Raw genomic sequence first — 12531 nt, forward strand, 5'->3', positions numbered from 1 at the left:
CCCCTTGGTCTCCCTGAGGCCTTGGTCACTTTCTGCCAGTTCTCAAAAATAATTGAGTCTAGTTCATGAAACAGGTTTGTCCTGGTAAAATGGGTTTTCCTACATTAATGAAAGTAGCCAGAGGCACTGTGTAGGTAACAGAGAACACAAAGTCCAGATGACTGAGCCTACTGATATCCCAAGTGGGGGACAAGGTGGGCACAAGTGGGCCACAAAATGTTCCCTAGTGGGCGGGGGGCTGAGGCAGGAAGACTGCAAGTTTGAGCCCAGCCTGGGCAACTTAATGAGACTATTCTGCCCCAAAATAAAAAATAAAAAGGGAGGGGCCGGGGATTTAGCTTAGTGGTTCTGCCACCTGCCTCGCAAGTGCAAGGTCCCGAGTTCAACAGTACCAAAAAAAAAAAAAAAAAAAAAAAAAAAATGGCTAGGGATGGAGCTCAGTGTGATGGCCTTGGGCTCAATCTCCAGTACTACAAAAACACAAAAACAAAAATCCGTCCCCAGCCTGTGACCCAGGAAGCCCTCTTGGAAAAGCACATCTCATTCCTGTCCTGTTTTGGCACTGGGGATCCAGAGGTGATCAAGACAGACTGGGTCCCCCCTTCAAGGGGCTGATGTTCTGGGGAGGGGTGCACACAATAAGCGCAGAGCAGAGTGGTTCCAGACTGTGATTTGAGCTTTGAACAAAGGATGAGGGAAACTGGAGTTCAGCTGAGCCCTGCAGGGGGAGGAGGAGCCGTCCACCTCCTCCAAGGCAGGGGTTTTGGGCAGGAGGACTGGCAGGTGCAAAGGATGGAAGAGCAGGACACAGTGTGGGGATGACCTCACCTCACCAGCAGTGTCACAAATATGGGGCAAGGATGGGTGTGAGCGGAGCTGGACAGGGAGGGGTCTGGGTCTTCTGGGCCACCATACAGTGCCTGGATGTTACTCAGAGCCATGGTACTGCCCATGTGAGCTGGGAAGGGAAGGGGCCAGATTGGATTTATGTTTTCTCTCCTCCCTCCCTCCCTTCCTGTGATACTGGGGATTGAACCCAGGGCCTTCTCAGTGAGCTATACCACCGGCCCTTTGTATTTTTCATTTTGAGACAAGGTCTTTTCAAATCGGTAAGTTGCCTAGGCTGGGTTCTAACTTTTTTGTTTTGTTTTGTTTTGTTTTGTTTTTGGTACCGGCGATCGAACTCGGGTCCTTGCACTTGCACAGCAGGCGGTAGAACCACTGAGCTAAATCCCCAGCCCTGGGTTCTAACTTTTGATCCTCCTGCTGCTTCAGCCTCCCAGAGGGTTAGGATGACAGGTGAACACCACCACACCTGGCTCTCATTTATATTTTTAAAAGCTCTGGTCACATGGAGTCTAGGACTGGAGGGAGGTGGCTTCAAGAACAGGTAGCCAACCCAAGATCAGCTGTGAGCTGACCATCGCTGAGGCTGGGTGGTAAACGGGAGTTCATGACACTGTCCTCTCTGTTTCTATCTCAGTTTCAATCTTTCCAACATTATAAATTTACGAAGCTATTTTTAAAAAGACTATTCTGGCTTCAGTGGCAGCAAGAAGACACTGGAGGAGTAGAGGTGGGGTGGGGCCAGGTAGAGCAGCCCAGGGAGGTGGCTGTGGGGAGATCGCTCTGGAGCCGAGGTCGAGAGGCTTTCTGATGGGGGGATGAAGGAAAGCAGATTCACAATGATTCTAGCTGTGGGCAGCTGTAAGGATGGTGGGTCTGATCCCTCAGATGGGGACCGGAAGGGGTGGAGCCAAGGATGAGGGACAGGAAACAGATGTGGCTTGGACATGTTGCATCTGGGACCCCACAGTGTGCTCCATGGCACCCCTACATTTCATGACACCCAGAGTACTGGAAGAGAACGAGGTTTGCAACAGGGTCTTTGCTCAGGGGTGAGGAGGTCGTCACACTGGAGTAATGTGGGGCCTAAACCCCAGGACTGGTGTCCATGGGAGCAGACACAGGGAAAGTTGTCAGATGGCCTCAGGCTGGCAGTGGCTGCCACGAAGCAGCTAGAAGCCCAGGAATGAAGGCCACCGGCGATCTTTCCAGAAGCCAGGACAGAGGCAAGGGTCAGATTCTCCCTCAGATTCCAAAGGGAACCAGCCTCGTCCAGCGACACCTTGATTTCAGACTTTTGATGTCCAAAATGGTGACAACAGAAATGCGTGTTGTTTTCAGCCACTCGGCCAGGGTAGGCTTGGGGGAGGCCCACCAAGGGCACCAGAAGCCACAGATGGGCTGCCTGCCAGGCTAGTGTGGACCAGAGGCTACAGGGTCCAACATCCAGAGGCCAGGAAGTGAGCAGTGCCAGCTATGGAGGCTGAGAAGGTGGGACGGGGCAGCCACTGTCGCCAGGAGGGAGGACAGGAGAGTCAGGGTTAAGAAGTTTTGCGGTGAGACATAGGATGATACAGCCCAAGGGGCCCAGGAAATCAAGGAGTGGTTCTGTTTTATAATTTTATAATTTTAAGATGGGTGCGGATAAGTGGGACTTGGGGTTAATTTGCTTCCTGGTCACCATGAATAAGGTCTCAATTGGGTTAGTACAATAAAGTGGCCCTGAAGGATGAACTAACTAGCTGTCACTCTGTTCCACTCCCTGCCTCTCCCAGCCAGGCCTGATTGGATCAGGGGTGGACACCTGACCCAGAGCAGCCAGCCCATTGGCTAGGCTGGGACCAATCAGATTCTCTCATGAGGATAACTGGTAGGTGATGGGCAGTTGAGCCTAGGCGGCCTGGAGAAAGGAGTTCCAGGTGCCAAGATGTCAGGAGAGACAGTGTGAGAGAGACAGGCAGGGAGACTTGGCATCACAGACAAGAGGGAGTCCCTGAGGGAGGGGCAGAGAGGCATGCTGGGCTCCTGGAGCTGTTGCTGAAGCCCCTGCCTTTGGGGGCGGGGGATTTCTCTAGATCCACTCAGCAATGCCCCTGGCCACAGGTGTTGGTGGGAGGGGACTCCATTCTGGCAACCGCAGATGCCATCCTGAAAGCCCACCCAGGTCCTGCAGGAGGACACCTGCCCACCGGAAAACACCGCAAACAAAATCACACAACCTTCCCTTTGGCTGTGAGGGACACATAAATCAGAAGAGCCTGTGCCTGCCCTCAGCCCTGCATGTGATGCTCCGGCAGTGGAACCTGCTCTGTCCCTCCCCGCACGGCCTCCCCCAAGCCAGGGCCTCCAGGGACAGGACACCCACTGGTGGGGAACTGGAAGTTGCAGGCTCTTTCTGTGGCTCTCACAGTGTCAGAAACTGTGGGTTCTGATCTGAGCCCAGAAATGATCTACTGTGGTGACCCCCAAAGTGTGGTCCCTGAGTCCATCACTGGGTACTTGGCAGAAATGCAGATTCCTGGCTCCCACGCAGGACTGCTGAGCCAGACCTGCTAAGGGCAGGGCCAACATGAGCTTCCACTTCCTCCTTTTACAGATGAGGAAACTGAGGTTGAGGGAAGCGAAGAGGCTGCCCAAGGCCACCTGAGGCCAGAACCAGAGTGCAAGGACAGACAGACCTCGCTGTCCCCTGCCCCATTGGCCTGTGGCACCTCCCAGGAGTAGTGAGGACCTCAGTGGGAAGGTGTCCTGTGGTCTCTGCCTGGTTGGGGACAGCTTCAAGAGTTGCTCAGGGCTCCCCAGTCCCTCGGCTTGGAAAGGTGCATGGGACAGAGAAGGAAAGGTCCCTGCAGTTGGCCCCGTGTGTGTGGTGACAGAACCCGGGGCTCTGGGATGCAGCAGCTTTGGGCTGGGTCAGGAGCCAGGAGCCCTGGTCCCTGGTCCCTGCAGCCATGACCTGGTCCAGGACTCGGCCGAGTCCCATCTTCCTGAGCCTCAGCTGTCCCATCTATAAACTGCGTGACTCCCCCAGCTACTTCCAGCCCCTTTAGACTTGGAGAGCAGTGGACAAAGCCCCAAGGGACACCTCGAGGGGCAGAAGGGACAGCAACAGTGTCCTCTATGCCAGCCCCACATCCTCACTGCCCCAGCTCCATCCTGTCCCTTACCTGGCCCCCACACAGGGCCCTCTGGGATCCAAGCAAAGCTGCTCACCTGTGACCACTGTCAGTCCCATGGCCTCACCCAAGCGCCCAGGGTGTGACCTTTGACCCCAGAGTGGCTGCCTGGACCTCGCAGCCATGTGCTGGCAAGAGGGTCCTGGGGTGTGCGCAAGCCCTGCCCACGGTTACCTCCAGGTCTCCCTTGGTGATGGACTCCTCCTCCACGCGGAACTGCAGGTCTTCCACCTTCCTGTGGGGACACAGAGCTGAGTACGTGCTCTCCAGGCAGCTACACAGGACCAGCCATCACAGTGGGACCCACCCACAGTCCTGAGGTTGAAGGGGTAGGGCTTTCTGGAAGCTTCTAGACCTCCCACCTTCCCACCCATACTCTGAGCAGGACCCTCAGGGTGGCCTCAGGGAATAAAGGGCAATGGCTTGGGGACAGAAGCACTGGCCTGTGGAGCCAACACATTTACACAGCTGCTCTCTCTGGAGCCTTGCAGCATAACAATGAGGGAACAGGCTCAGAGAGGGCAAGCAGCCTGCCCAAGGTCACACAGCAAGTCCAGGGCAGTGGCTACCACTTGCACCCAGACCCTTCCTGAACACAACTCCCACGATGTCTTAAGGAACCGTTTGTTGGCAGCAGCTGCATCACCATGGGAACCAGATGTGTGGGCTCAGGCAGATATAAATAAAACTCCATGTCCCTGAGTCAGACAGTAACAGCAGCATGTGGAGCACATGGCTCGGCGGAGCACCCAAAACACAGACGCTAGCGAGAAGGCCGCCGAGGCTGGGGCTGCGCAGGGTGGGGAGGGGATGGAGACAGGAAGCTGTGCGTGTGCCAGGTGGTCAGGAGCCCCCGTGGACAGGTGACCCCGCCCCCCAGCCCCACAGTGTCCGCTGTGGCTGTGTGGAAGTCGCCCTGCCTACATCTTCCCGTGGGTCCCCGGGGCCCCTGACGTGGCCAGAAGAGCACATGGGAGGGAGGGAGCAGTGGCTCAGACACACAGGTGGACAGAGCTGCACTGCCCTGGGGCAGGCAGGGAGCCAGCGTCCCGGCGAGTCCCTCCCCGCACTGGGCCTCAGTTTCTGGTTTCCACGCTATTAAGGGAAATGAAGCCCCAGGGCAGGGCTGGGAGCTGCATACTGGGGCCTGCACAGGGGCTGCTCAGTGGCCACCCAGTGGCCGGACCTGGCACACAGGGGCTCTGCTTGTGACAAGCCGCTGGCCAGCCCAGGGACACCGAGCCGGGACTGGCACTGTGGTGGGGGCTGCACTCTTATTTTTCTTTCACTGTACAGGGTATTGAACCCAAGGCCTTCACAATGAGCTGCATCCCCAGCCCTTTTTTATTTTAGACAGGGTCTTACGAAGCCACTAAATGGTGCAGGCTGGGCTCAAAATTGCCATCCTCCTGCCTCAGCCTCCCAGAATGCTGGGATTCTGGGTGTGCACAATGGTGCCTCACTCTTTATCTTGTGAGTCCTCCCACCCACCAGTAGGGATGGGACCTGACACACACGCACACACCCCCGCAGCAGAGAGGCCTGAGGCCCACAGGTCGGTCACAGTTCAGTGATACAGCCAGTAGGGGCCAGGGACAGGACCAGACCCAGGGCTGGGATCTTCCCCACCCCAAGGTGCCCACCGGCCACAGCGCTGCACCCACCTCCGCTCCTCCTCCAGCTGGTTGGACAGGTCCACCTTCTCCTTGCGCACACTGTCCACCAGCAGCCGTGCACGCTGCAGCTTCTCCTCCGCCTCTGCAACATACTGGGGCCGCGGGGGCCGAGGCAGGGTCAGGGCAAGGGCAGGGCCAGGCAACGCCCGCCAGGCTCAGAGAGCTGGCCTGGGTGAGGAGAGAGGGCCTGGCAGGCCTCACCTAGGGGAGCCCCAGGAGCCACCACCCCCTTAACCTACGGGTCAAAGAGCCGTTGTCGAGGGACAGCAGCACACATGCGAATCTGGCTTGTGAGAGGTCTTTTTTTTTGGTACTAGGGACTGAACCTAGGGCTTCTGCAGCAAACTACATCCTAGCCCTTTTTAAAAAATTTTATTTCTGTGAGAAAAAGTCTTGCTAAGTCACAGGCTGGGCTCAAACTCGCAATCCTCCTACCTCAGCCTCCCCCAGTGCTGGGGTCCTGGGCATGGCCACCCTGTCCAGCTGTGGACGGGTTCTACAGCCCAGTGCCCATCCACACACAGAGCAGGGCCTGGGGAGGTGCATAGGGTTGCACACAGCAGGCCCACGCACTGCCCAGAGCTCCTCGGCACCCCCCAGACCCCTCTGGGCGAGCAGGAGGGGCCCCTGCCACCGCCCACCTGCTCGTGCTGCGCCTTGAGCAGTGCGATCTCCTTCTCCACCTCGCAGATGTGGCTGGTGGCCTTGGCCACCTCGGCCCGCTCCAGGTCGCGCTCGGCCAGCAGCTGCTCGATGTGCTGCTGCTTCTCCTTCAGCGCCTCCTGCAGGGCCGTGGTGCCCGAGATCTTGCGGGCGTAGCGCGAGGAGGTCTCCGTGAGCTGCCAGGGAGCAAGCGGGCGGGGCTCAGGGTCTGCAGCCGCGGGGCCATCAGGGGCCCTGATCCCTGGTGGTGCCACTGGTGTCCTGGTCACACTGGCCCCGCCACCCGGCCCAGCGGAACGGTGACGCTGAGACGCCGGGACCCTCCCGGAGAGGCCGCTCCTGCAGTCAGGGTGCACTCAGCGCAGCATGGTCCCCTCAGTGGCAGCTCTGCCCACCCACCCGGGCTGTGCCGCCCCTCTGAACCCCAGCCCTGTGGCGCCGCCGCCCTCCCCAATGCCCAAGGAATGTGGTTGCTGCCAAGTCCATAACCCAAAAGCAGCAATGAACAGAAAAGGGTCAATTCTTCCTCTGAAAATGGCCCAGAGCCTGAGCAGGCTGGGGGCTGACGGGGAAACTGCAGCCCCCACTGCCTCCCCGGCCCCAGCACCACCCTTACCAGGCCGCTGCGGCTGGGCCGGCCGCCCACAGAGGAGGCCACGGAGCTGACGGAGCTGATGGAGGAGCTGCTGGGGCTGTGGGTCAGCGCTGAGACACCCATGGCCATGCGCTTGGTCTTCTTGGCCTTGGCGGGGCTGGTGGATGGGAAGCCGATGCGGATCACCTTGTGGATGGGTGCGAAGAGCCCGAACTTGGGCGGGCACTGGAAGTACCTGAGTGGGAGTACACGGTGTCATCATGGCCCAAAGCCCTCGGCCTCCCCGCCTCTTCATGGCCCACAGCCAGCCTGACAGGCAAGGGGGAGGGGGAGGGGCAGGGGAGGAGGAAGGCGAGCAGAGTCTGATGGGAAATGACAACCACCGGACTCGCTCTGAGCCCACCCCTTATGTGAATGTTCATCTCAATCCCCAACATTATCTCCATCACAGAGAGGTTGAGACAGTTGCTCACCATCACACAGTTGGGCCACCTCCTTGTGATCACACAGCGACACACAGCTCAAGGACCCCCTCACTTCCCACCCCTACTGACCCAGATACCTCAGCTGCTCCTGGATCCAGGTTCCCTCCCACTGGAGACAGTGGGCACCCAGGTCCTCTGTGAAGCCTGCCTTGGGCTGGGCAGCTGTGGACATGGACTGATGACTCCATGTGTCATCTAGGGTCCCTTTTTGCTTTTAGTTTTTGAGACAGGGTCTCCCTAAGTGGCCCAGGTTGGCCTTAAACTCGAGATCCTCCCACCTCAGCCTCTTGATGACAGGCTGGGATCACAGGTGGGTGCCACCACTCCTGTCTCTGCCTCTCCTTTTGAAATGTGCCTGCCTCACTCAGCCATGTGTGGACGGAGAATAGCACAGGGGGACAGGGGATGCTCCTAGTCCTGCCACGATGTGACCCTGAGCAATGGCCTCCGTCTCTCCTCTGTCACGTGGCATGACAATCCCATCACCCGCCGCAGTGGGCAGTCAGGAGAAGGGACAGGGCAGCCACGTCACGATGTCTGGCCCAATGTGCCGCCCTCCCATGGCCCCTGGGCTGCCTACCTGGTTCCTGCCACGGCCCCGTCGTTCTTCCCCAGGGGCTCATCCAGCTCCACGCCACACCACTCGCCCTTGGCGAAGTCTGTCTCCCCCACATACCGCACCACACCAGTCTTTGTGCCGCCCACCTGTTGGCACACGGAAGGACTCAGGTATGCAGTGGAGGCGGGTGGGGGTGGGCACCTGGGTGCTCAGTGTGCAGAGAACTGGGGACCAGGGAGGAGGGGACAGCTGAGAGGACATGCGTCCCAGCACCTGTCCACCCTGAAGAAGCATACAGGCTCTGCAGACAGACACAGAGCTCTGTGTTCAAACTCTGCCCCTGAGATGCTGTGTGAGTTTGGACAAGTTACCTAACCTCTCTGAGCCTAGGCACTTGCACCTGTGAAAAGAACTTTCGTGAGAATTAGGTACAGTGTGGACAGAGTCTGGCTTGTACCGGAGCATCGCTAAGTGTTCTTCCGAGTGGTTTTAATGGTGGCTTCCAGGGGCTGGTGGGGAAGAAGAAATGGGGAGCTACTGTTTAATGGGTCTAGAATTTCAGTTTTGCAAGATGAAAAAGTTCTGGAGATCTAAAAATGGTTAAAATGGTTTTATGTTATTTTTTTAGCCATAATTTTTTTAAAAACTTCACAGGGCAGGACAATAAAATGTGTGAATACAACCGTAAGAATAGCTTCAAAAATTTAAATCCAAGCTGCTCTGCCCATAAACAAACACTTTTAACTCTTTATGTGGAATTGTCCGGTGTTTATGCGCACATCTTTAAATAGCATGCTACAGTGCTACTTTTTTTTTTTCTGGATTGGAGTTGAATCCAGGTCCCTCACATATTGAGCTACATTCCCTACCCTTTTAAATTTTATTTTGAGGCAAGGTTTTGCAGAGTTGCTAAGTTACCCAGGCTAGACTTGAACTTGGGATCTTCCTGCCTCAGCCTCCCAGAGTGCTGGGGTGACAGGTGTGCACCAGCCCTCCTGTCTTCCAGCACTGTCTTTGTACTGGGTCCTGCGGTTTCATGATGGAGGGCTTTGGTGTGGGCACTTTCCCCCACCTGTCCTCAGGCCCTCCCTCGTCAACTCTGAGACATTTCCTGGAATTCTTTATCGGATTCCCGCCTTCCTTATCCTGTTTGCTCCTTTGCACACAGTCGTGCGGGAGTCACACCTGTTGTACCAGGCTCCTGTGCTCTCCACCTTCCTCTGCCATCTGCTTCTGCTCCACTTTCTTCTAGATTTCCTTAACCGTGTCTTCGTATGCTTCCACAGAATTTCCTATTTCTGTGACCACATTTTCCATAGCTTTTTGGCCCATGAATATTTATATCCGTATGAATATTCATATTCCTATATTCGGCAACATTTTCTTCATATTTAATGCCTCGACCACCTTCTCTTACTGCTCAGGGGACTGGCCGTTCCCCCAAAAAGGTTCTCTGGTCTCCACCTGGAAGGAAGGGGTTCAGGCTCCTTTCCCCTCCTTCCTCAGCCTCCCTTTGGGTCTCAGGAAGCCACCGGGGGCTTTGCCCACAGGGCCAGGCCCCACCCACAGAGGGCTGAGTCCCTTCCCTTCCAGTCTTATTTTATTTTGTTTTGTGGGACTGGGAACTGAAGTCAGGGCCCTTATACTGAGCTGCATCCCCAGTCCTTTATTTTTACTTTTACTTTTATTTTGAGGCAGGGTCTTGCTAAATCACTGTTTCCCAGGCTGGGCTGGAACTTGTGATCCTCCTGCCTCAGCCTCCTGAGTTCTGGGATGACAGGAATATAAGAGGTCTTTAGGGTGTGCCTGATCTGACAGGTCTGGAGTCCTGGTAAGAAGAGAGGAGAGGACATGGACAACGGAGACAGATGTGGAACACAGTTGGAGGCTGAAGACAGCCACCACCACAAGCTCAGAGAGCACAGAGCAGGTCTTTCTGGGACCAGCTTTGGACTTCTAGCTCCAGGCTGTGGGAGGGTAATTCCTGGCCTTTCAAGCCTCTGGGTCTGGGCACTTGTCCCAGGCCAGGAGCTCTGCTAAGTGGAAGACAAGAGAGGCCGGGGCTGGAGACAGCGTGGGCTGTATGTGCTGCCCAGGTGTCGCCTGCACAAGCTGCCTGGCCCTGGTGGCTCTTAGAGGAGAGATGGGGGAGACAAGCCCAGGCCAGAAGCTCTGAGCTGTGGTGGTGCACGACTGTCATCCTAGCACTGTGGGAGGCTGAGGCAGGAGTATGCAAGTTTGAGCCTAGTCTGAGCAACTTAGCGAGACCCTGCCTCAAAATAAAAAGTTAAGAAAAAAGAAAAGCTGGGGATGTAGCTCAGTGCAAAGGCCCGGTGTCTAATCCCCAATAACGGGGGGAAAAATACTGTTTTATATCTGGGCCTCGGACCAGAAAGTTTAAGAGATTTGCCTGGGGTCACACAGGGAACCCCGGCCTGATCACTGTGTGGTGTGGAGGAGGAGTGCGTGCCCCAACCACGCCCGTTGGGTCCCTCCAGGCCCCACTCACCAGCACGCGGTCCCCCAGGCGCAGGTCCTTGTCGCCCCGCTTCACGGAGCCGCTGTCGGAGAGGTTGGAGCCTGACTCATTGCCGGTCTTCACCGCGCTGCCCAGGACGCTGTCCCGCAGGGGGAGGACACGGCTGGCCAGCGGCGGGGTGGCCGTGCCCGAGTGCAGCGACAGGTTCTGGGCGGTGAGCGACTCCACGGAGTGGGCATCGCTGCCCGAGCCCTCGGCCGCCGGCTGCCGGGTGAGCTTGGACGGCCGCGTGAAGATGCCCTGCAGCGCCGGGCACTCGAAGTAGCGCACGCCGCCCACCGCGCCGTCGTTCTTCCCCACTGGCTCGTCCAGCACCACCCCGGCCCACTGGCCCGGCGCGAACTGCGTCTCACCCAGGTACTGCACCACGCCCGGCTTCACCCCGTTCACCCACACGCGCTCGCCCACCACGAAGTCGCCCAGGAAGTCGTCGCCCACCTCGGCCGCCTTCGGGCCCGGCTTCTCCGGGGCCGCGGGGGCCGGGGAGCCGGACGCCTGCTTGTGCAGGGGGGAACCTGCGGATGAAGAGGGGCTGCGGTCAGGGGCGGCCCGGGCCCGGGCCCGGGCCGGACAGTGGGGGAACTGAGGCAGGGAGCCTGGCAGGGGCCCCGGGAGAGGCCTCCCTGCCCCTGGACCCTGGGCGCCCCGGGCTCCCCTTACTCGGCCAACCCCTCGCAAGTCCCAGCTCAGAACGGCTTCCTCACGGAGCCAGGGTCTCAAGGTCACAGGGCAGGGCCGGCAAGGCAGCGCACGCCTGTCGTCCAGCAATCTCAGAGGCTGAGACGGAGTGGAAGCCCAGCCTGGGCAGCTCAGGGAGATCCTGACTCAAAATGAAAAAAAAAGGCTGGGGATGCAGCTTAGTGCAAAGGTCCTGGGTTCAACTCTCTGTTGCACACGAACAACCCCAGGGCTGGTGGAAACCCGTTCCTGAGGATAACCAGCCACCACCTTTCCCTCCTGGGAGGTTCAGGACCTCAGCTGCTCACCCAAGACCACCCAGGGCCCCTGGGCGGGACCCAGATGTGAGGAGGGGTCTCAGTGCCCCAGTCCTCGCCCACGGAGACCCCAGGACCCTGAGGCCCTCTGCCTGTTCCTGTTACCGGGAGAGAACACAGCTAGGGACGTCTGGGGAGGAAGGGTCAGGAGGAATCCTCGACTCCCCCCAGGAGCAGTGGGAGCCAGCACTGGCCTGAGGAGGTCCTCTGACTGCCCCCCCATAGCAAGAATAAGCCCAAGGCTCCAAGAGGCAAGGGTCTCCTAAGGGGGCTGCTGCCCAGGCCCGGGCTCCAGAGAGCTGCAGCTGCAGGACTGGAAGCAGCTCACTCAAGGTCACTTGGACCAACACAGCAGAGCTTGGGCCCACCGTGTCCCTTGGGTGTCTGGTCCCCAACTGTACTCGGTGCTACTCGGGTACCACCTCTCTGTCCCCACCCTGCCATCCCCACTTCCTGCAGGGATAACATGTGGCAGATAATCCTCCATTGCAGAGGGCATCAGGCCTGTGACATGCTGGCAGGGACAGAGTGCACCAGGTCCCCTCACAGTGCAGTTTCTGGTCCTTTCCAGGGGCTGCTGGAGGGACCATGGGACCCAGGCCCAGCAGGGTGCTCTTTCAGGGACTCCACCAGGCCACTCTGCAAGGCCAGGGCCAGCTCTCAAAGCCAGAGCTGTGGGGGGCCCTGCACCCGGGGGGGCAGCCAGGACGGAGGCCCCCATGGGGTCAGGGCTGCCTCCCACTTAGGACCACAAACCTGAACAACCTCAGGACTCCAGGCCACGGACTCAGGGCCTGTGCTGTTTGTGTGTTGCTTGGAGGAGCTCATGGACCCTCTGCTGCCCTGTTTCACAGGCGAGGAAACCAAGGTTCTCAGAGACCAGGTGCTTTGCCTGGCTCCACACGGGGAGCAGCAGAGCCGGGCTGTGGCCAAGGGCAAGGCTTCAGGGAGGCACTTTCTCTCCTGCACCTCAAGCCCAAGCTATAGTCACCCCACG

At 58.2% G+C, this 12531-nt stretch overlaps 1 protein-coding gene across 2 annotated transcripts in view; it reads right to left on the reverse strand.

Moving 5' to 3' along the window:
- Positions 1 to 12531, reverse strand: part of Clip2 (CAP-Gly domain containing linker protein 2) — a 42243-nt gene that overhangs the window by 13286 nt on the left and 16426 nt on the right. For both annotated transcript variants that reach the window (XM_013070489.3, XM_013070488.3), the window contains exons 3-8: positions 10510 to 11054; positions 8022 to 8146; positions 6978 to 7191; positions 6340 to 6537; positions 5687 to 5790; positions 4197 to 4257 (exon numbers count right to left, since the gene is read on the reverse strand). In XM_013070489.3, the coding sequence (XP_012925943.2) occupies positions 4197 to 4257; positions 5687 to 5790; positions 6340 to 6537; positions 6978 to 7191; positions 8022 to 8146; positions 10510 to 11054 (1247 nt within the window). The remainder of the gene's footprint in view (positions 1 to 4196; positions 4258 to 5686; positions 5791 to 6339; positions 6538 to 6977; positions 7192 to 8021; positions 8147 to 10509; positions 11055 to 12531) is intronic.

Source organism: Heterocephalus glaber, unplaced genomic scaffold (assembly GCF_053883595.1).
Source record: "Heterocephalus glaber isolate CG9 unplaced genomic scaffold, H.glaber_assembly_v1.0 deba00001610, whole genome shotgun sequence".
Lineage (NCBI taxonomy): Eukaryota > Metazoa > Chordata > Mammalia > Rodentia > Bathyergidae > Heterocephalus > Heterocephalus glaber.